The sequence below is a fragment of the Anabrus simplex genome, chromosome 1 (genome assembly GCF_040414725.1).
Source record: "Anabrus simplex isolate iqAnaSimp1 chromosome 1, ASM4041472v1, whole genome shotgun sequence".
Taxonomy (NCBI): Eukaryota; Metazoa; Arthropoda; class Insecta; order Orthoptera; family Tettigoniidae; genus Anabrus; species Anabrus simplex.
This window is the reverse complement of record NC_090265.1, coordinates 465,810,436-465,831,864: the sequence shown is the minus strand read 5'-3', so window position 1 is coordinate 465,831,864 and position 21,429 is coordinate 465,810,436. Positions and strand designations below refer to the sequence as shown.

At 39.8% G+C, this 21,429-nt stretch overlaps 1 protein-coding gene across 1 annotated transcript in view; it reads left to right on the top strand.

Annotated features, from left to right (window-relative positions):
- Nucleotides 1–21,429, top strand: part of LOC136873743 (neurexin 1) — a 491,540-nt gene that overhangs the window by 313,239 nt on the left and 156,872 nt on the right. The window contains exons 8-9 of the mRNA XM_068227470.1: nucleotides 686–878; nucleotides 17,413–17,604. Of these exons, the coding sequence (XP_068083571.1) occupies nucleotides 686–878; nucleotides 17,413–17,604 (385 nt within the window). The remainder of the gene's footprint in view (nucleotides 1–685; nucleotides 879–17,412; nucleotides 17,605–21,429) is intronic.

Sequence of the window (21,429 nt, the reverse complement as noted above, 5' to 3'; positions counted from 1 at the left end):
GAAAATCTTCAGTTTATTTTAATTACATGAGGTGTCTCTGGAACCATCGTGCTTCATTTGGTATCGGATCCCCTGCCAGTAACCATATAATTCTTCAAATGAAAATTTCACCCTGCAGTCACCGAGATTCGAACCTCGCTCTCTTAGAGTCGAAATTCAGAAGCTTAATCACACTAGCATACCTTGTCCAGCTTATTATTATTATTATTATTATTATTATTATTATTATTATTATTATTATTTGATTCGTAACACCAGCTCAGACAGATTTTTGAGAAGGAAGCGACCATAGCCCTAAACATTTGCTTGGTGTTAAAATGGAAAATAACAAATAAAAACCATCTTCATTGCTGACGAGAGTGGGCTTTGAACCCACAATCTCCCAAATGCAAGCCAACAACTACACGACCCGAACCGTGCAGTCAACTAGTTCCGTTCCAGAATATTATCTAATAGAAAATGTTGGTCTTCGGATAGCCTTCAAGTGTATATCCCTTACTGTGATCCTAGGAGGTATAGTTTCCCTCGAGGATTTTCTCCTCTTTGAAATTCATGAAGACTATGATAACAACTCATGTTAATCTATGCCTGTTTCAAGGAGTTTCTTTTGCCTTTTACACGAATTACTCTTTGCGACTGCATTATGTACTGCCCTGAAAAGTCATATTGGTTGCATATCTTACAGGCGGATTTCCTGGCGTTCGAACTGCTCAATGGCCACATCTACCTTCATCTGGACCTAGGTTCTGGGGCTGTCAAGGTAAAGGCTACGACACGGCGCGTAGATGATGGACAGTGGCATGAGGCAACGCTCAGGCGGATTGGCAAGGAGGGTCGTGTCACCGTGGACGGTACTGCAGCGGACTTCGTCACTCCTGGTAAGTCATCTCTCAGAGTTCTTTAGAAACTTACAAAGAAATTTCTCTACGGGATAGCTTTTCCCAAGCGTTCGTTATCTAAGGCGAAAGAGACAAAAAATAAATCGCCTTTGTTACTCGAAGGCGAATTTTTAGATCCAGAGTGGACATTTTAACTGAATTTAGTGAGCATTTGACGTGCCCCTCAGGGCGCAGTTGGGGAACATCATTTTGATTCTTCACAGTCAATGCAAAGATAGCGAAATCAATTTCAAAGAGCAAAGGGCACTAGTTAGAGTCCAGATATCATTCATGTATTCAATACTCAGATAGATGCCCGTAATATATACGTCTGAATAAAGCTTGCCTGTAACCCTTGATTTAACTGAAAGTAAGCTGAACAAAACTAAAGTTTAGTTAGACCTCACCAAATATTAATTGTTGGAATTACCGGGCGAGTTGGCCGTGCGCGTAGAGGCGCGCGGCTGTGAGCTTGCATCCGGGAGATAGTAGGTTCGAGTCCCACTATCGGCAGCCCTGAAGATGGTTTTCCATGGTTTCCCATTTTCACACCAGGCAAATGCTGGGGCTGTACCTTAATTAAGGCCACGGCCGCTTCCTTCCAACTCCTAAGCCTTTCCTATCCCATCGTCGCCATAAGACCTATCTGTGTCGGTGCGACGTAATGCCCCTAGCAAAAAAAAATTGTTGGAATTACATACATTGTTTTATTTTTTCTCCATGTACCGCCAATATAACTGAGCAAAACGGTAAAAGTTTAAATTTTGTCAAAGCACTATAATACTGTGAGCGTCATTTTGAATTTAAAATAAGCATATAGTATATCTGAGCACTGGTGCGAGGTCCACTTATGCTACATAAGAACAATTGAGAGGCTATCTGACGGTGATATAGCGGCCTTAACGCCATGGGAATTATTATTATTATTATTATTATTATTATTATTATTATTATTATTATTATTATTATGTTAAATTTGGAGTAAACGGTACACGTTGGAAACAAATTTCAAATTGCCTTCAAGTATCGTTTTTTTTTCTTACGATAAGGAAATGCCTCCAACGAATAGAGCACACGTAACACATGAATCATGGATTGAAATGAGCATCAATAATATTTATTTAATACGTAGTTTTATAAAGACTTGGATAAACCGGGCTGAGTAGTTTAGACGGTAGAGCACTGGCCATTTGAGCCTACCAGCCTCGTATCGGTAGATTTACTGGCACATGAAGGAATTCCTACCGGACAAAGTTCTGACCCCTAGGATACTCTGAGAACCAGAAAGAGGTGTGAAACTAAACATTATTGCCACCTTGCATAAGCCTTCATTTTATTCATTCTATAATAATAATAATAATAATAATAATAATAATAATAATAATAATAATAATAATAATAATAATAATAATAATAATAATAATGGAACCCGTACTGCTCCGTGGCATACTGTATCTTGGTATGGGATTGCTCCATAAGCTGCCTGGGTACTTTTTGAATGTCTACTTTTAGGATGCCAACGTCCGTAGCCGTGTTGAAGCACCGGATCCCGTGAGATCTCCGAAGTTAAGCAACATTCGGCGTGGTCAAGACTTGGATGGGTTGCTACGCGCTTTTGGTGGGATGTAAGGGAATGGAGGAGCGGAAAGGAACTGGCCACCCTACCGTACGTAAACTCCGGCTCAGGCACACCTCTGCGGAGGTTCGGACCTGCCTTCGGACATGTCTTTATTGTGACGTTTATTGATATTTTATGAACTACTTTGTAGTTTTATTGTTCTGCGTTTAATTAAATGTTTTAGTTTAGATTATTTTGCTTCGCATGGAGCTTTGTCCTTGTTGCTGCCCATATTGCCTAGGGAGTAGTTGATCTCTTCAAATAAATGATAATTATATGTATTTACGCGTCATATATGATTTACACGATTCCATATGCCATCTAGACTGTCACCAATCAGCCTAGCGAACCCGAGAGCTGTAGATTCAACACTAATCTCGATCATTTTGTACATTTTACTTTTTACCTCTCCCATCCCCCTTCGCCATGGCGATGGAGGCTGGAGGCTTAACTTGGACTTAAATGGCATCCATAGTGCCACAATTCATTTCAGTGACCCAGAAAAGAATTGATTCGACACTAATATTGGTTGTTTTCGATTATTTTTACATGTCTCTCCCCCCTAACCTTTAACTGTAGGGGTGTTAGGGGAGTCTTACCCCACAGTATTTTTTCTCCAGACAATAAATCCTATGTGTACTAAGTTTGGTTGAGAGATACTGGGACATACACACATATCTACACACATCCATAATCTGGGTCATTTTGGGCATTTTCTTTTACATACCTTCTCACACAACGTCTCCCCCACCCCCACCCCGACTCCCATGCCAGTGGTGGCTGTACTTCCAATTAAATGTCATCTGGAATATGACTATTCATCTCAGCGAACCCAAAAATTAGAGATTCAGCACTAATATTGGTCATTTTTGATTATTTTTTCGTGTCACTCCCTACCAACCCGCAACCGTACGGATGTTAGAGATTTCTTATCCATACAGTCCATATAGTAACTCATATGTACTAAGTTTGGTTGAGAGCTATGCTGGAACATAAACACACTATCTCAGTCATTTTGGGCATATTCTTTTTCATTCCTCCTCATTCTCAATGGCGATGGTGGCTGAATTTGTACAAAAATGTCATCCGAAGTGTCATTATTCATCTCAGCGACCCCGAAAACTATGGATTCAACACTAACATAAGTCGTTTTCGATTATTTTTTAAGTCACTCCCTAAGCACTCCACCGCTAAGGGTGCTAGGTGTGTCTTACTCCACACTATTTCTCTCCAGATAGATTTAAGTCATGTGTGTACCAAGTTTGCTTGAAATTGCAGGTTTGCATATGGCTGCTGTCATTTTTAAGCATTGCTCCTTAACTGAGTGCAACCCGCTGAGTACAGAATGTATTGCGAGTTAGGGTAAGACTTCGTCTGCTATTACCCTTGGAGTGGTAATTTTAGTGATTTCATTTTATGATTACTCAAACTTGACTGAACTTAGAGACCTATCAATGCCTAAATGCCTAATGATTCACCGGCAGGTAATTATGGAGAGAACAAAACAAATATGAAGCAAATAGGTCCAGTAGAACGGACGGATGGACGGACGGACGAACTGGACAAAGCTGTTTTAGTAAAGTTGTTAATATATAGGTAATAATAATAATAATAATAATAATAATAATAATAATTGTAGCGGTCCACAGTGGGTAGGAAAAAACCAGCAGGGCGGTAGGGCTGGACGAAGGCATGCTAACTCCTAGCCTTCACAATTCTCGCTGAAAGGTCCCAGCACTGGCTCGTAGGTGGTAACCCCAAACAAAAAGCGATACCTACAGGTAGGATAAAGTAATCAAAGGCATGTTGAGAAAGTCCAACGTTTCACCAAAAGATGTCATTAATGCAACATGATGAAAGAGTTACCTAACACTAGGAGGACCTCAGCTTCATGTTATAACAATTATTATTATTATTATTATTATTATTATTATTATTATTATTATTATTATTATTATTATTATTATTATTATTATTATTATTATTATTATTATTATTATGTGTTATTGGGTTTAAAGTCCCACTACCTACTTTTACGGTTTTCGGAGATGCCGAGGTACCGGATTTCTTTTCCGCAGAAGATTTTTACGTGCAGGTAAATCCACCGATACAAACCTGACGTATTTCAGCAACTTCAAATACTACCGGACTGAACCAACATTGAACCTGCCAACTTGGAGTCAGAAGACCAGCGGTCTACCCTCTGAACTATTCAGCCACCCCATTCATTCTGTTATATTTCAGTCTTGATTTCTTGTACAATTTGTAACAAACTTTTGATCATTGACTTTCATACTCGGAATATATTTTTTCCTATCTAGTTTCACCACTATTTCAACCTGAAAGAAAATTAATGTAGCTATACATGCAGATACTGATATTTTCAAAATAATTTAGGCTTGTAACGTTGGTGGTCCAATTGCTGTGGTATAAATAACACTTGTATACCTCACTGCTACGCTACTGACACATTGAACGGTCGGAGAATTGACACAGATTAACTCAGTCAAACATTAAATCCACTTGATCCATCTTCTGTAGCCTACTAAAGTTCTTCTAAGTACTTCACATGGATTTACATGTGATATATTCCTTGCTGGAGCATAATTCGCTTGATTCGAAACACTCATTGGTCATTGTCACTTTTTATGTTTGCCATATATTCTCCCGGTGTTTCACGTTGGCTTCTTTTCTATTAAATATCAAATGTTCAGAATTGCAGCGGATATGGATATTTAGATCCTTCGGTGAATCACGTTGGATTGTAGTCCAATGAATCGCAAGAATTCAAATCAAACAGGCGTAGTCTGATTTATGAAGGACAGAATAAGGACCATTCGGCACTCCATGACATACGATGTTGGCATGTAAGGGAACTCTCGTGACGTATTTGATGTTCAACCGAAAAGAATTTAAACGGTTCCACAGAGATTCGTTTCTCTTCAATATGGTAGAGAAAAAAAGCGTTGAAAATTACACGGAGACAGCCCAAATGGAGTTGAAATGAAACTCCTGTACACAGGAGCTAAGGCTATACGGTTATTATTATTATTATTATTATTATTATTATTATTATTATTATTATTATTATTATTATTATTATTAAAATACCACATACTATCTGAGATTAAGGAGATTAATAGATGGCCGCCCTTGGGACTATCTTCTCTCTCCAGAGGGATGTGTTAAAAGTTTCCGTTATGATGGTCGATACTAGAAGGAATCACGTTCAGCACCCAGAGCAGCCAAATTTCCATCTCTTCGCCCTAGGAGAAACTGCTCTCTGAACTTGTAAAAACATACTTATTTTTACAACATCCTAAAGGCCTAAACAGAAGATAAATAGTCGTGTTCGTCACTTGCTTCCTTATTCTTATGAGAAACCTTCTTCAATTGGAAGATGGAGGATGGAACGATAAAGGAAGTCCAAGGGTGAAAATCATAAATAATATTAAAGAAAACAGATATGTGTTTCAAACCAACCAATGAACGATGAAAGGAGAAAACAGAATGGAAGAATATTTTGAAATCTATAACTATTGCGTAGCATTTTGTGGAGGGCAATAGTTAAAACATAAAAAGTAACGTAAGTGAGAGAGACACCGAAATTAAATATCGTTGCACGTTGTTAACTTAACAATTAAACAATTATAACATTCAAGACTTCCTGGAATGTTCTAAACTACACCCAACCAAGTTTTACTCACAAGTGCATCCTCTGATGTAATTATGTTTACCGTGATTGCACAACGGCCTTATATCTTATTACGATCTCTGATGTTCTAACTATTCACTGCAGCCATTGATAGACACACTCAATCAGACTGCGATGGAAGTTTTTTTTTAAGAAAGGAAACTTGAAGTATTTGTCCTCTGTATTCACCAACTGCACTCCCTATTGCAATTTTTAAGAAATTCATGACTAATAAAAACCAACAAATAGAAGCCAGGAAATATGGTTTTATAAGAAAATTATGAACATACGATCAAGAAGTTCATATGCGAAGAGAGATGGAATTAAATTATTTAGCAGGATTCTTTTGTGGAATTTCACCACGAAAAGTAACGAGTTGGTACGACACACGTTTAGAACTTGTGATGGGGTTACATAGATTTGTACAGAACAAGAATACAAGACATGAATATTATGAATTCATTGTAGTAGAGTCTGAATGGAACAGTTAAGCAGTCAAGACAAATACAAGTTAAATAATAATAATAATAATAATAATAATAATAATAATAATAATAATAATAATAATAATAATAATAATTTCGTTTCCAGCCGAGTGCCGCCCTTGTAATGTAGACCCTCTGCCATGTAATAGGTAACTGCGTGTGGTGGAGGATGAAGTTATGTATGGTGTGTGAGTTGCAGGGATGTTGGGGACAGCACAAACACCCAGCCACTGCGCGGGCCGTTCAGCCAACGATTTGGACAACTTAAACAATAAAACATACAGTCGATAACTTTACCCGCTTACCAAAGCACAACAAAGATATTCTGTCGTGATTATTCTAGAATTCTGGAAGATTATTTATATCACTTCATTAGAAAATACTGAAATAAATAATAAATTAGAAAATACTAATAGTCTATAATTCTACATAATGTTGCATTATTTGCACAAACGTCTACATAGCAAGGTCTTGCGCACTTTCAGAAGGCACACGTCCGGGTTTATCATCTGATGGGCATAAAATTAATACAATTTTATACATTTTTATTTTGATTTATTAAGCACACTGTGCGCATAACAAACATTAAAAAAAATTGTCGTTAGAAGTTTTTATCATTTACACAAAAAGTTAAACATGTTGACCTTGCTTGGTAGACTCGTATATGGAACTTTTGGCAACTCGGTCTTCAGAGAGTTGTCCTACAGGCTTTCAGTCTGGTTTGTAAGGGTAAGATAAATCCATTTATCTTACTGACCGCTTAGCATGATGTAAAAAATGGTACAAATCTCTCATTGCCAATGAGAGTTCCTGAAGGTTCTCTGTGCCATAGATGGTCTTGACCGCTGCCATACATCTTTTTTCTAAGTACCTGGTGAAGGTTTCCCCAGCTACTTGCAAATTTATTTCCAAATATAGGTGTTAACTAGTTCCAGTCGATCGTTACCACAAGTGAAGATATGAATGCCATAATCTCTATTTTTTTCTAGTGTTTACCTCTAAACGATTTGATGTTATTATATATAATGACTAAAATATACATTTCTTTGTTTTCAGTACTCTGACGCTCAATAACGGTGGAAACATTTCCATTAGGCCCTAGTGTGAAGTAGACTTCTCTATGTATGAAATGAATGTATAAAACTCTTCTGGGAATATACCATTAAAACAATAATTAATAGCTTCATCTATGCATGATGTGATGCACAAGAGGTATCACATTATTTACATTTTAAACTAGTCATTTCCTGCTAGTAAATCACAACAATGTAAGAAGCTTGCGTTACTGTACCTGTCTTTCCCCTCAACAATATTTTAACGTACAATACGTTTTGTCGGAGGACTTAATTCGTCAAAGGTGTCCATGGGCAGAGTTTTTGACAGCCGTGTGGTGCATGTGTGTACTCTGCCGTGCTCGTAGTTACCACAAACCGTTATTAAGTGTAAATTCAGACTGTGAAAAATAACCCTATTTCTATATTACATGATTTTTTATCTTTTTTTGCGCTTTAAACACTTTTAGAGCGCTGGTCCCCTTGGATGAATCGTCAGCATAGTGTCCTTCGGTTCAGAGGGACCCGGCTTCGACTCCCAACCGAGACATGACTTCAGTCTTAAACGGTTAATTATCTTGGCTCTGCTTCTGGGTGTTTGAGCTGTCCCCGACACACCTGCAAGCTATACACTACAGTCAACATTATCTTCCGCCATAATAAGATTCCGCCCCTCTCACCGGAGGGTCTGCCTTACAGCGGCTGCACTAACCCAGAAATGGCCAAATGAAATTATTTATACTGCTTCTTAAAATAATAAGAAAATAAAAATTGTAATAGTAGTAATAATTACAAATATTGTAAATTATATGGAAACCTACAACCTGTTTTCCAGTCAGTGACCGGGTCAGGGATGAAATGAATGAAGCATATATAGGCTGTTAGTACGATGGGGTCGCCACTCCCAAAGTGATATATTAATGACTGATAGATGCTATGAAATGAGAATGGAGAGTGTTGCTGGAATGAAAGATGACAGGGAAAACCGGAGTACCCGGAGAAAAACCTGTCCCGCCTCCGTTTTGTCCAGCACAAGTCTCACATGGAGTGACCGGGATTTGAACCACGGTACCCAGCGGTGAGAGGCCGACGCGCTGCCGTCTGAGCCACGGAGACTCCTTGTAAATTAGATATGCAATATTAATAAACCAATAAAATCGGAGCTAAATCATTTGGTAGTTGATACATGGTATGAGGAGAAATTTGCTTTAAAGGATGATGATGATAAGAGCCGATGACCTAGATATTAGGCCCCTTTAAACAACAAGCATCAAGCTCATCATCAGTGTTATAAAAAAGCGCTGTCTACGCATGATGTTTCATGAAAATATTTTTAAAATTGTAATTTAGTAAAAATTTTGGGGTAGCTTTGTCTAAACAAGACCGAAACGCTGCTATTACATACAGGTGTACGGAGACTTAAACGGTGGGATTAAGTAATATACAAGCCTGGAACTACTCTTAACAAGGATTTTAACAGTGTCTGTGTTTAATGTATCATGTTCAAAATCTTAGAAACAATGTCATCATCCATCAAAGTGTCAGGGTGTGTGTATAATTCCTCTGGCTTAGGGACTGGGTGTTTGTGTTCGTCTTAATAGATTTCTCTACAACACACCATACTGCCTGTCACCACAGGAACACACAATAGTAATAACAATAATGTTATTGCCTTTACAACCCACTAACTACTTTTTGTGGCTTCCGGAGGGGTGCCGGAATTTAGTCCCACAAGAGTTCTTTTACGTGCCAGTAAATCTATCGACACGAGGCTGACGTATTTGAGCACCTTCAAATATCACCGGACTGAGCCAGAATCGAACTTGCCAAGTTGGGGTCAGAAGGCCACAGCGCCTCAACCGTCTGAGCCACTCAACCCGGCACACACAGAAGTGAATACACCATTCCATATAGGGTTGCCGTCACAAAAGGCATCCGCCCTAAGAGGAGTGGAAAGTAAAGGGCTTCTACTATCCTTAAACTTAGCACATAGTGGGATAGATAGGTTCTTTGCCATCAGGAATTAACTTGGTACTCGTTTTTGGTTTAGGTTAAATGAATCTTCGGGTCATGTGCCGCTCCAGATGTGGAAATCTACGTTCTTAGCTTTTCGACTTCCTGACAGGGCATCGAACCCATATCCTTCCGAGTGATCCGAGTACGCCTTTACAGCCTCGGTTAGGCAGCCCCTTCAAGCAACTCATAATATTTCTCCAATACATTCGACAGTGCTCTTAGCTTGGACTACCTATATTTGGATAAGAGCATTTATAAGATATTTTGTAACTTACGGGTGTCCAAACCAAAGGTAGAGTGGTAATTTAAAATGTGATGCAATGTCTACATTTTTCATTGCTTTAAAGAAAATAGTTTCAGTTCCACTTCTGGTATTGTGTTGACTGTCAAGGAGAAGTTAATGGATAAACACATTTAAATTTGGATAGAGACATATGAAGTGAAGTTGAAAAATGCCATTAGAGTAATAATTCCAGATGCAACGTTATTCTTTACTATTACATTATGTATTCAGCGTTCCTAAACTTGCTATCGATTTTAAGAGACAGTATATCCGTCAGAAAAGGAGCTTTTAACTTATTCTTATTCTTATTATTATTCTTATTCTTATTCTTATTCTTATTCTTATTCTTATTCTTATTCTTATTCTTATTCTTATTCTTATTCTTATTCTTGGAGTTTTCCACAGTTTATTGGGATTGGCACTTGATATGAACTTGGCTCAGTTTTACGGCTGGTTCGAGGTGCGGGTTACTGTAGTCACGTCCTAGTTCATAAATCATGGGCAACGGCTGAGTGGCCTCATAAGTGATACTGAGAGTGGGGATACCAGTTGCTATGGAATGGAAGTGGGCATCTCGGACATATTATGAGTGATGGTCCTCCTTGTGCTCAGGTGGCTAGGACTATACAATCCACTGTGACCCCTAACCCGTGAGAGGAGAGATCCTCACTTCAACTATGTGTAAGTAAGAGTATCAAGCTGCTTCACAGAATTTTTCACCGAGCACACTCAGAACGTTTTAAGCAAGCATCGGACCTATGGAAGTAACGGATTCCCATTTCTACGTGACAGGCCAGAGACTCCTTGGAAGCAACATGGGGAAAGAAATAGAATTCGGTGGCGAACTATCAATATTAATGGAGCTTGTGGAAGAAAGTAGAACCAGCTCAGTCAATAAAGAGAATGCGTCTGGATGTGTTAGGACTTAAGGGGACGTAACGAAGAAAAGATAGGAGATCACAAAGTATTCTTAACAGGTGTTAAAAAAGGAAGAGCAGAGTATGTGATAGGACTGTTCATCAGGAATATTATTGCACACAACATAGTCTCTGTTAGGCATGTAAATCATTGTTTTAACATGTTGATTTACGTCGCACGCACACAGATAGGTCTTATGGCGACGAAGGGACAGGAAAGTGCTAGGAGTATGAAGGAAGCAGCCGTGGCCTTAATTAAGGTACAGCCCCAGCATTTGACTGCTGTGGAAATGGAGAACCACGGAAAACCATCTTCGGGCCTGTCGACAGTGGGGTTCGAACCCACTATCGCCCGAATACTGGGTACTGGCCGCACTTAAGCGACTGCAGCTACCGAGCTCGACACATGTAAATGAGCGAGTGGTGTGAGTAGATTTAGCTGCTCGAGGAATTAGGACCAGAATTGTTCCATTGTATTTACCAAGTGAAGCTGCAGATGAGGATGAAGCTGACAAGTTTTACGAAACACTGAGTGACATCGCAGTCAAGGTCAACAGCAAAGATAGGATAGTGCTAATGGGCGATTTCAGTGCAAGAGTTGGAAATATAACAGCAGGATACCAAAATGTGATGGGTAAATGTGGGTAAAGGTATGCAAGTTAATAGGAATGGGAAGCGTTTACCGTGCTTCTATGCTAGAATGGGATTACCAATTACGAATATATTCTCCAGGCTTAAGGCTATTCACCGCTACACAACGGAGGGTAGGGGCACCGGTTCCATTTAGGCCCTTGCCTTTCTTTCACCGATACCTTTCCTTGAAGGCCAGATACTCTTGCATTTTCTTCTCTGATTTCCATTGAAGGTAAATGGTTAATTATTTGTATTTTTAATGCTCAGTCCGAAGACTAATTGTATCCCCAACAGCTGTTTGAACAGTCTAGGCGTCGCTGAAGAGGCGTACTAGAGAATGAGCTAGTTTCGCGTTGCTTGCCATGCCGAGCTAGAAAGTGTTAATACATATCGATTTGCCAAGCCCACTGAAATGCGCGCACCAAATGACCCTATGAGCTACAATTTCACATTGTCTATACCAGGAGCTAGCTCCGTATGAAACTGTGTTACTACCATTGCTCATACCTCAGTTACTTTCATACTGTAAAAACCAAAGATGCGCTTAAGTGCGGCCAGTATCCAGTATTCGGGAGATATTAGGTTCGAACCCCACTGTCGGCAGCCCTGAAAATGGTTTTCCGTGGTTTTCCATTTTCACACCAGGCAAATGCTGGGGCTGTACCTTAATTAAGGCCACGGCCGCTTCCTTCCCACTCCTAGCCCTTCCCTGTCCCATCGTCGCCATATGATCTATCTGTGTCGGTGCGACGTAAAGCAACTAGCAAAAAAAAACAAAGATGAAATTGAGACATAATTTGTTTTCTTTCCCATATCCATAAGACACAACGCAAGCATTATGCCTCACTAGAAATATAGTTTTATTATTTGATTGTGCCTGTATGTGTAGACCTCTTAATAAAATATCTAATAGAAAAGCTTATAATAAATCAACACTACAATCTCGTATCTGAGAACCTGCACTTGTTTACAGATACCTCATTAGTGTAAAATGAAAAAATGTACTAATTGATATCATCATAATTAAATTTAATATATAACTAGTTGACCTGTCCTGCTCCGCATCATTTGTTATTAATAGGTCAAATAACTCGTCTTGCTATTCCTGTCGTGGTCATATTGCTCTGCCTGCCTTTTTCAATAGTTGTATAAACATTTAATACCGGCACACAATAATTGATTCGTTCGTAACGTACTTTATAGCACTTCCTTTCATACAATATTCACTATGCTTCGACCAGTTTGGAGTATCTGGATCTTATCATTTTCAAACAATCTTGCCCGAGATAGTGCAACGTACAATTGGCCGTGAAAGAATATGGTACTGGTTCGGGTAAGTAAGGTAAATCCGGGACAGATGCCGCCCCGGTAGAGATGCCGCATACACTGTAGCTAAAGGTTCCCATCGTTACAGCTAGATGGCAATATGTGTGGTTTTTCAGTTTCTAAGGAAGAACTACTGTCTGCGAGTGTGACGAAATTTGCTCGTATATTACGCCAATTATAGCCGATATCATGAGGCGAATACATGTTTCCTCCTGACAAAGTTTTTGCGTGTGTTAATTTATTGTATATTAAGTTGGCTTCAAATGCTTAAATCAGACGTTTTTAGTACAGTAGACGTCAGAAACATAACTGTAGTTGAGAGTAAGCTAATTTTGGGCCATGATAGCCTTGAGGTATGAAAACAGGAGGGTGCGGCGGCGTCTCTCCCTGATAGTTGGCTTTCGGGCTGAGCAGCGGTCGCTGTGCAGGCCAGAGCCATTTCAAGGGTGTTAAGTGCCGTGGGGTTTTATATAACACAGTGAAGAATCCATAGCATATGCACATTTATAGTAAATCGAAATTAAAATATGATTTTAATGTTGTAAATTATCAGATAGATTTTTTCCATTGAATGATTATATTATGTGGATATAATTGTCTTGTAGTACGTTCTAGTGTTCGGTTATATTAAAGTTGAAGAAATTGGCTTAAATTTGATTGTCATTAATTATTTTACTCGCGGCATCTCTCCCGAGCAAAGTCGGCATCTATACCGGGATCCAGGGAGAGACGCCGCAGATGCAACAATTCCTTTGTTCACTCCTTTCTCCCATTTACTTTCAATTGCCAATATTTTGTTCATCCCTGATCAAATGTACATGTTTTCAAATTATGCTCGATGAATTTTCAACAATTTTTAAAGTAAATATCCCGAGATATAACAAAAGACATAAAAAGTGCGGCAACTCTCCCGGAATTACCCTATACACCTAATTTTTCAATATTTTTATTAATGGTCATACAGAAGGCTAGTTGACTAGATAACTTCCCGTCTCTGCGTCAGTCGACTGCTTTCTCTTAGCAGCATGTAAGTTATTAGGAACGTTCTGCCATCTGTCGAGTATATTTAGAAGCTGGGGAAGGTCAGAGAATCAAGGAGTATCTAGCAGAGAATAGTATTCTTCCATGATCCGAGGAAGTGTAAACTCTTTGGCTTGACAGGTGGTAATCAAACATAGTTACATGCAATCACATTACTAAGGATAAAAAGCACACATCAGAATATTTATGAAAGTGTTAGTCACTTAGCAACCTGATAAGTACATAATGTATTGCGGGTTAGGATAAACCTCCACCTGCAATTATTGGAGTGGTCATTTAGTGATTTGATTTTAAGATTGCTCAAATTTGACTGAACTTAGAGACATACAAATCGGTCTAGTAGAATGGCCGGACGGGCTGGAAAAATCTGTTCTTAGTAAATGTTGTAATATATAGATTTGTAATAGTCACTTTTTTCTTCTTCAAACATATAGTACAGTTTTGCCGTCTGCTATATAATCACGTTTATGTTGCGTACAAGTCTCCATTCTTAAGGGACGAATCTAATAAGCTTAGCAACAGAGTACGGTAAAGAGTATACCGAGTGCGTTACTCATGAGTGGCTCTTGTATGACCAATTTTCTCGCCACGGCATCATATGGAGAGAGTTTTAACCATGCCGTACCCTTAGGCTGCCCCCTATCGACCGAGGAAGGAGGAGCGTCCATGGAGATTTCCCTTCCTCTTCCCCACAAACACGTACTTGAGACACGCCCGCTCCGAACTCTTGCGTGCACCATGATTAATGAACAAGTTGTGAGAAGAGAAAAATACACTTCTGCGCTTTGTCCTCGACAACGGTACAATTAAAACTGGACTGCTAACATTGTGCTAATGAAAAAGAGTGAGTGAGCTTGAACCAACCACCTTGCCCTCTTCATAAAAGGAACATCACCGCTATTATCACAGACAATATAAAGTTGTTGCCACCGCTGTCTTCGTATTTCAAGGCTTTAGATAAGCCTTTATTAATGATCGAGGGAAATTTGTGGAGGATATTTTTTATCGCTAATGTCCTGTAACCGTAATTTAGTGTATCTTAGGAATCCTTTATTTACCATTGACATTTAAATTTAAGAGATCTACAGTAAGAGGAAGATTTAGCCTACAAATTATTACTATACAATTCATTTACTAACAGTTTCATAACCAAATTGATCGGCTCCATGGCAAAATGGTTAGCGTGCTGGTCTTCGGTCACAGGGGTCCCGAGTTCGATTCCCGGCAAGGTCGGGAATTTTAACCATCATCGGTTAATTTTGCTGGCTCGGAGGCTGGGTGTATGCGTCGTCTTCATCATCATTTCATTCTCATCACGACGTGCAGGTCGCCTACGAGAGTCAAATCAAATGACCTGCCCGTGGCGAACTGAATGTGTCCTCGGACACTTCCGGCACTAAAAGCCATACGCCATTGCATTTATACCTAAAAAATTAAATTCGTCATATCTTGATTCCTACCAAACTTGTTTAATATTAAGCTGGAGAGTTTAAATATGAGACTGTGGGCTCGAATTCCACTGTCGGCAGCCCTGAAAATGGTTTTTTGTGCTTTCTCATATTTATATCAGGCAATCCCCAATACCACTATTGACCTTAATTATCCCTCGCCGGGGGTTGTGAAGAGCAAGAACGCAAAATCTCTCCAAGTGGTTGGTGCCCTCTAAATCTCTACTTCCTGGACATTAGCTGGACTGGCCAACATGGGGAATGATGAACCGCTTGAAGAGTGCAAATGGAAGATTCAGGAATAATCCCAAGAAGTGCACACTTCAAAACCTCATTCAAGTCATTGATATCACGAAGGCATTGATATTGCTTGTTCGCTTCTGTGTAGACCATTGACTGTATTGTGAGGTCATCAACGATTCGACACGAAAAATAATCAGTAAAAAGCTGGAGCTGTGCGTTATTTACACAGCCACTTCCTTCCAATTCCTAGCCTTTCCCTATCCCATCGACGCCGTAAAACCTCTCTGAGTCGGTACGACATAAAACCAATAGCAAAAAAGTGAACGTGTATAGAGTCGTTGGAACCAAGCAAGCGCTACTCAAATGTTAATAATTGACATTAAATTGCATGATTACGTCACCAATAAGGAGGTACTACATCTGGGAATTCATGTAAAGTCCTATCCCTCGCAAAAGGTAGGAAAGCATCCTATTACGGTCACATCTTCCGAAATAACCAATACAGCCTGATACAACCGATATAAAAAGGCAGAATAGAAGGATAACGTGGACATAAAAGCAAAGCAAAGTCATCTGCATATAGACCATGAAGGCCCTTGGAGGGGTGGAAAGTAAAAGCTTCCACTATCCGTAACCTCGACACTTGCCGGGGTAGAGTGGTTAGCTCTACGCCCGGCCGCCTTTGCCCCCAGGATTAACCCGGTACTCATTTTTGGTGTAGGCTGAGTGAACCTCAGGACCATGTGCACCTCCGGAAGTGGAAATCTCGTTTCTTAAATTTTTCGACTTCCTGACGGGAATCGAACCCACGTCCTTCCGGATGAACCGAGCACGCCTTTACCGCCTCGGACAGGCAGTCCCTAGAACGTGGACGTGGTCGGTGAAAATTATCTACCCCGGTCATGTATCCAAATGGTAGAGGAAAAAGCAGATTCTACTTGAAAGTGTATGCCTTTGTTGTCAGGACCTAGTGTTTACAGTACACTGTGTATTCTGGTATGCCTTTGTTGTCAGGACCTAGTGTTTACAGTGCACTGTGTCTTCTGGTATGCCTTTGTTGTCAGGACCTAGTGTTTACAGTGCACTGTGTCTTCTGGTATGCCTTTGTTGTCAGGACCTAGTGTTTACAGTGCACTGTGTCTTCTGGTATGCCTTTGTTGTCAGGACCTAGTGTTTACAGTGCACTGTGTCTTCTGTTATGCCTTTGTTGTCAGGACCTAGTGCTTACAGTGCACTGTGTCTTCTGGTATGCTTTTGTTGTCAGGACCTAGTGTTTACAGTGCACTGTGTCTTCTGGTATAGGCTAGAACATTTTTTTTACTTTCACTTTCATTGATCTGTCTCTGTCTTATCCTTGGCTTTGACAATGATGAAAGTGACTGAGGTATGAGCGATGCCAGTAATGCCATTCCTTCCGCAGCCAGTCCCTGCTATGAATGGTGTGAAAATATTGCGCATAGGGTCGGTTGGTGCATGCATCTCAGTGGGCTTGGCAGACTGATATGTAATTGCAACTTCTGGCTCGCGGAGGAAAGCAACGGTAAACTACCTCACTCCTCATTTCCCTAGCACGCCTCTTCAGTAATTCCTAGGCCATCTATGGTGGAGCTGTTGAGGATCCAACCAGCCTTAGGGCTGAAGACTGAACATACATACGTGAAAGTGACCCTTTTATTATTGTACAGTAAAAGTGACAGGAGGATGAGAGACTTGATTGCCATAAACGTAATACATTCTCCTCATGAAGACTAAATATTTTATTTCATTTGATATTTCAGGTGATTCCAACCAACTGGACCTAGAAGGACCACTGTATATCGGTGGTCTGGGACCTCCCACAGCTCCAGTCATGGTTCCCCCAGTCGTCTGGGCTGGAGTGCTACGTTACGGCTTCGTCGGCTGTATGCGTGACCTGGTCATCAACAGCAATGCTATCGATATTGCCGGCTACGCTCGCCAACAGGACTCAGGTAAGAACAGGAAGTCCGACATGGTTATTGTTTAAGGTGACATACTTCAAGTAATTGAAAATTAGTGTCTTATTTTAGAGTACAGTACATTACGTAAATATATCAATAGAATGTCATTTTCAGATAACCAACTGTGTACCCTGCTTGGTTAAACACTCTTTATAATGAAGGCTGCCTGAACGAATCCCAACAGAGACCGTTGGCATTTGAAAGTGCAGACCTGTGTTAGTAACTTTACTACCTACCGGGCGAGTTGGCCGTGCGCGTAGAGGCGCGCGGCTGTGAGCTTGCATCCGGGAGATAGTAGGTTCGAATCCCACTATCGGCAGCCCTGAAAATGGTTTTCCGTGGTTTCCCATTTTCACACCAGGCAAATGCTGGGGCTGTACCTTAATTAAGGCCACGGCCGCTTCCTTCCAACTCCTAGGCCTTCCCTATCCCATCGTCGCCATAAGACCTATCTGTGTCGGCGCGACGTAAAGCCCCTAGCAAAAAAAAAAATCTTTACTACCATATTAACCAACCTCCTTTCAGTCCAAAGTTCCTTCACATGCTAGCTGATTATTATTATTATTATTATTATTATTATTATTATTATTATTATTATTATTATTATTATTAACGAGAATATCGACCGCACTTGTTAAGACGCTAAGGCTATGGAGCCAAGCTCTGCATTCGAGAGACGCGTGGGTGTGGGTTGTCCTGAGAATGGGTTTCTGTGGTTTCCCATTTTCACTTCCAGGCAAATGCTAGGACAGTTGCAGTTCATATGCCACTGCCGATTTCTTCCACTTCCTCACCAATTTCAACCATCTTCATTGGCTCTTCTCAAGTGACGTTGGTGTCAGGAAGAGCATTCGGCCATAGAAACTTGCCATCTGAATTCATCTCACGTCATACTCAACACCGTATTAAACAACTGGACTAAGAGGTACACAAGCATTATTATTAGCCTCCATTTCAGTTGGCATCTGGTCCAATTCCCGATGGGGCCAAGGATTTTAGCCGCGGCTGGTTAATTGTCCTAGCTCGGGGCTAGGTGTTTGATTTCTTAATACACATTTTCATGTACATACAATACATCACGCTACCAACTACCACATAAATTATTCTGTCATTGCAGAAAGGTCATGAATCACAAGATTTAATTTTACAGGGGAAATATAAAACAGCTTAGGCAGTTTTTAAATGGATATTTGTTTCTCAATACAATGTTCTTGGGTGTAAGATCATCAAAGGACCAAAAGCTACTGCAAGTTTTCGATTGTTAATCATTTTAGTTTTACAAACGCGTTTTGATAACATACTCATGTCCTTTCTGCAATGATCGAACAATTTGTAAAGGTAAAATATCAATGAGATGCTATATAAAATCTTTATTATACTTGAAAATTGAATAAAAATGTTAAAAATACATTATTCTTGCTATCTACTAGTAACAAACTTAAAATCTATGTTAACAACATTTTTAAGGAATGACTTATTTAGTCAGTCATCTGAAAGGAAATCTGATCTTCACCATCATCATCATCATCAGCTGTTTCTGTTGGCCACACTAAAATTTCTTCATAAAATTTTACATATTCTGAAACTATGTACTCCTTTAATTTTAATATGCCCTCTATTTTCTTGATATTGATAGGCACTGTACCCTATGAATGTGCAAAATCAATAGGAAGTGTAGGTTTCACATTCATATTATGAAGGAGATGGAAGTATTCTCTGTTAAGACCATCAATGAATTCTTCTGTGAATACTTGGCCAGGTGTGCGAGCGTTGTATTCACAGCTCATCGACTTGGAAGGGGAGAACGATATTTTCATTTCCTTTGGAATTATTCCCATGCTTGAAACTGAAAGACATGCCTTCTTACACTGAGCAGGTCACCAATTTTTGAAGTCTAATATTGGGATAGTGTCAATGTCTTCAACTGTAAAGTTCTTTGATGCTCTTTTTTCATCAGTATTCCTCCTCAGGGAGGTAGATCCTATCATGGGTGCCCTACAACTTTATTTACGACGCCAAAATCTCTGTCATTTGGGAGGAAGAGGACAGATGTAGCTCTGTCACATTTTCTAGGATGTTTTTTAATGTAATGATAAATGAAAGAGCAAACTTCGTTAGCACGTTTTTCTTGCCCTACCCTCATTCAATGTTTACATAGAACAGGCAGTAAAGGAAACTTAAGAGGAATTTGGAAAGGGAATCACAATCCAAGAAGAGGAAATCAAAACCTTGAGATTTGCCGATGATATTATTATTTTATCTGAGACTGCAGAAGATCTTGAGAAGCTGCTGAATGGTATGGACGAAGTGTTGGGTAAGGAGTACAAGATGAAAATAAATAAGTCCAAAACAAAAGTATTGGAGTGCAGTCGAACGAAGGCAGGTGATGCAGGAAATATTAGATTAGGAAATGAAGTCTTAAAGGAAGTAGATGAATATTGTTACTTGGGTAGTAAAATAACGAACGATGGCAGAAGTAAGGAGGTCATAAAATGCAGACTAGCACAAGCAAGGAAGATCTTTCTTAAGAAAAGAAATTTGCTCACTTCAAACATTGATATAGGAATTAGAAAGACTTTCGTGTGGAGCGTGGCATTGTATGGAAGTGAAACATGGACGATAGCTAGCTCAGAAAGAAAGAGAATAGAAGCTTTTGAAATGTGGTGTTACAGAAGAATGCTGAAGGTGAGATGGATAGATCGAATCACGAATGAAGAGATACTGAATCGAATTGGTGAGAGGAGATCGATTTGGCTAAATTTGAAAAGAAGAAGAGATAGAATGATAGGACACATCTTATAACACCCAGGATTTGTTCAGTTGGTTTTTGAAGGAAGTGTGGGTGGTAAGAACGGTAGGGGTAGACCAAGGTATGAATATGACAAGCAGATTAGAGCAGATGTAGGATGCAATAGTTACGTAGAAATGAAAAAGTTAGCACAGGATAGGGTGGCATGGAGAACTGCATCAAACCAGTCTATGGAGTGATGACTCAAACACACCCTCATGATACATACAATGACGGGAGTGACCTGTTTGTAGATTGTGTATACCGAATGCATTAACCGAGATCTGTCGCAAGTAGAAAATTTCCTGAACAGGGATGTTTGGCAGGGGTAAATTTTTCAAATAATCAAAAGTTAAGCCTATGGCATTGTCTTCCTCTCTGCAGTGAGCGGATACTTTTTCTATTTTTCCCTAAAATTTATTTGACTTTCTACGATGAACCATTAATTCTGCAACTGCAGCTTTCTTGACAGATTCGGAAAGATATGGACTACTTATCTTTGCTGACAATTCTTCACATTTCAAACAAGTGTCAACTTGTGGTCGTCCGAATCTTAAGTTAAAATTCTCCCGAAAGAACTTCAAATAACATTTTACTTGACATTATCCCCTGGAGAGCCTCCGTGGCTCAGACGGCAGCGCATCGGCCTCTCACCGCTGGATACCGTGGTTCAAATCCCGGTGACTCCATGTGAGATTTGTGCTGGACAAAGCGGAGGCGGGACAGGTTTTTCTCCGGGTACTCCGGTTTTCCCTGTCAGCATTTATTCCAGCAACATTCTCCATTATCATTTCATAGCATTTATCACTCATTAATAAATCACCTTGGGAGTGGCGACCCCATTGTAATAACAGCCTATATATGTTTCATTCATTACGTCCCTGACCCGGTCAATGACTGGAAAACAGGTTGTAGGTTTTCATTTTCATTATCCCCCGGATATTGCGTTAAGAACATATTGTGCATTTTGTTTTACGTCTAATCTGCTATCTAAATAATGCAACTCTCTACCTGAATAATGTGTTGTT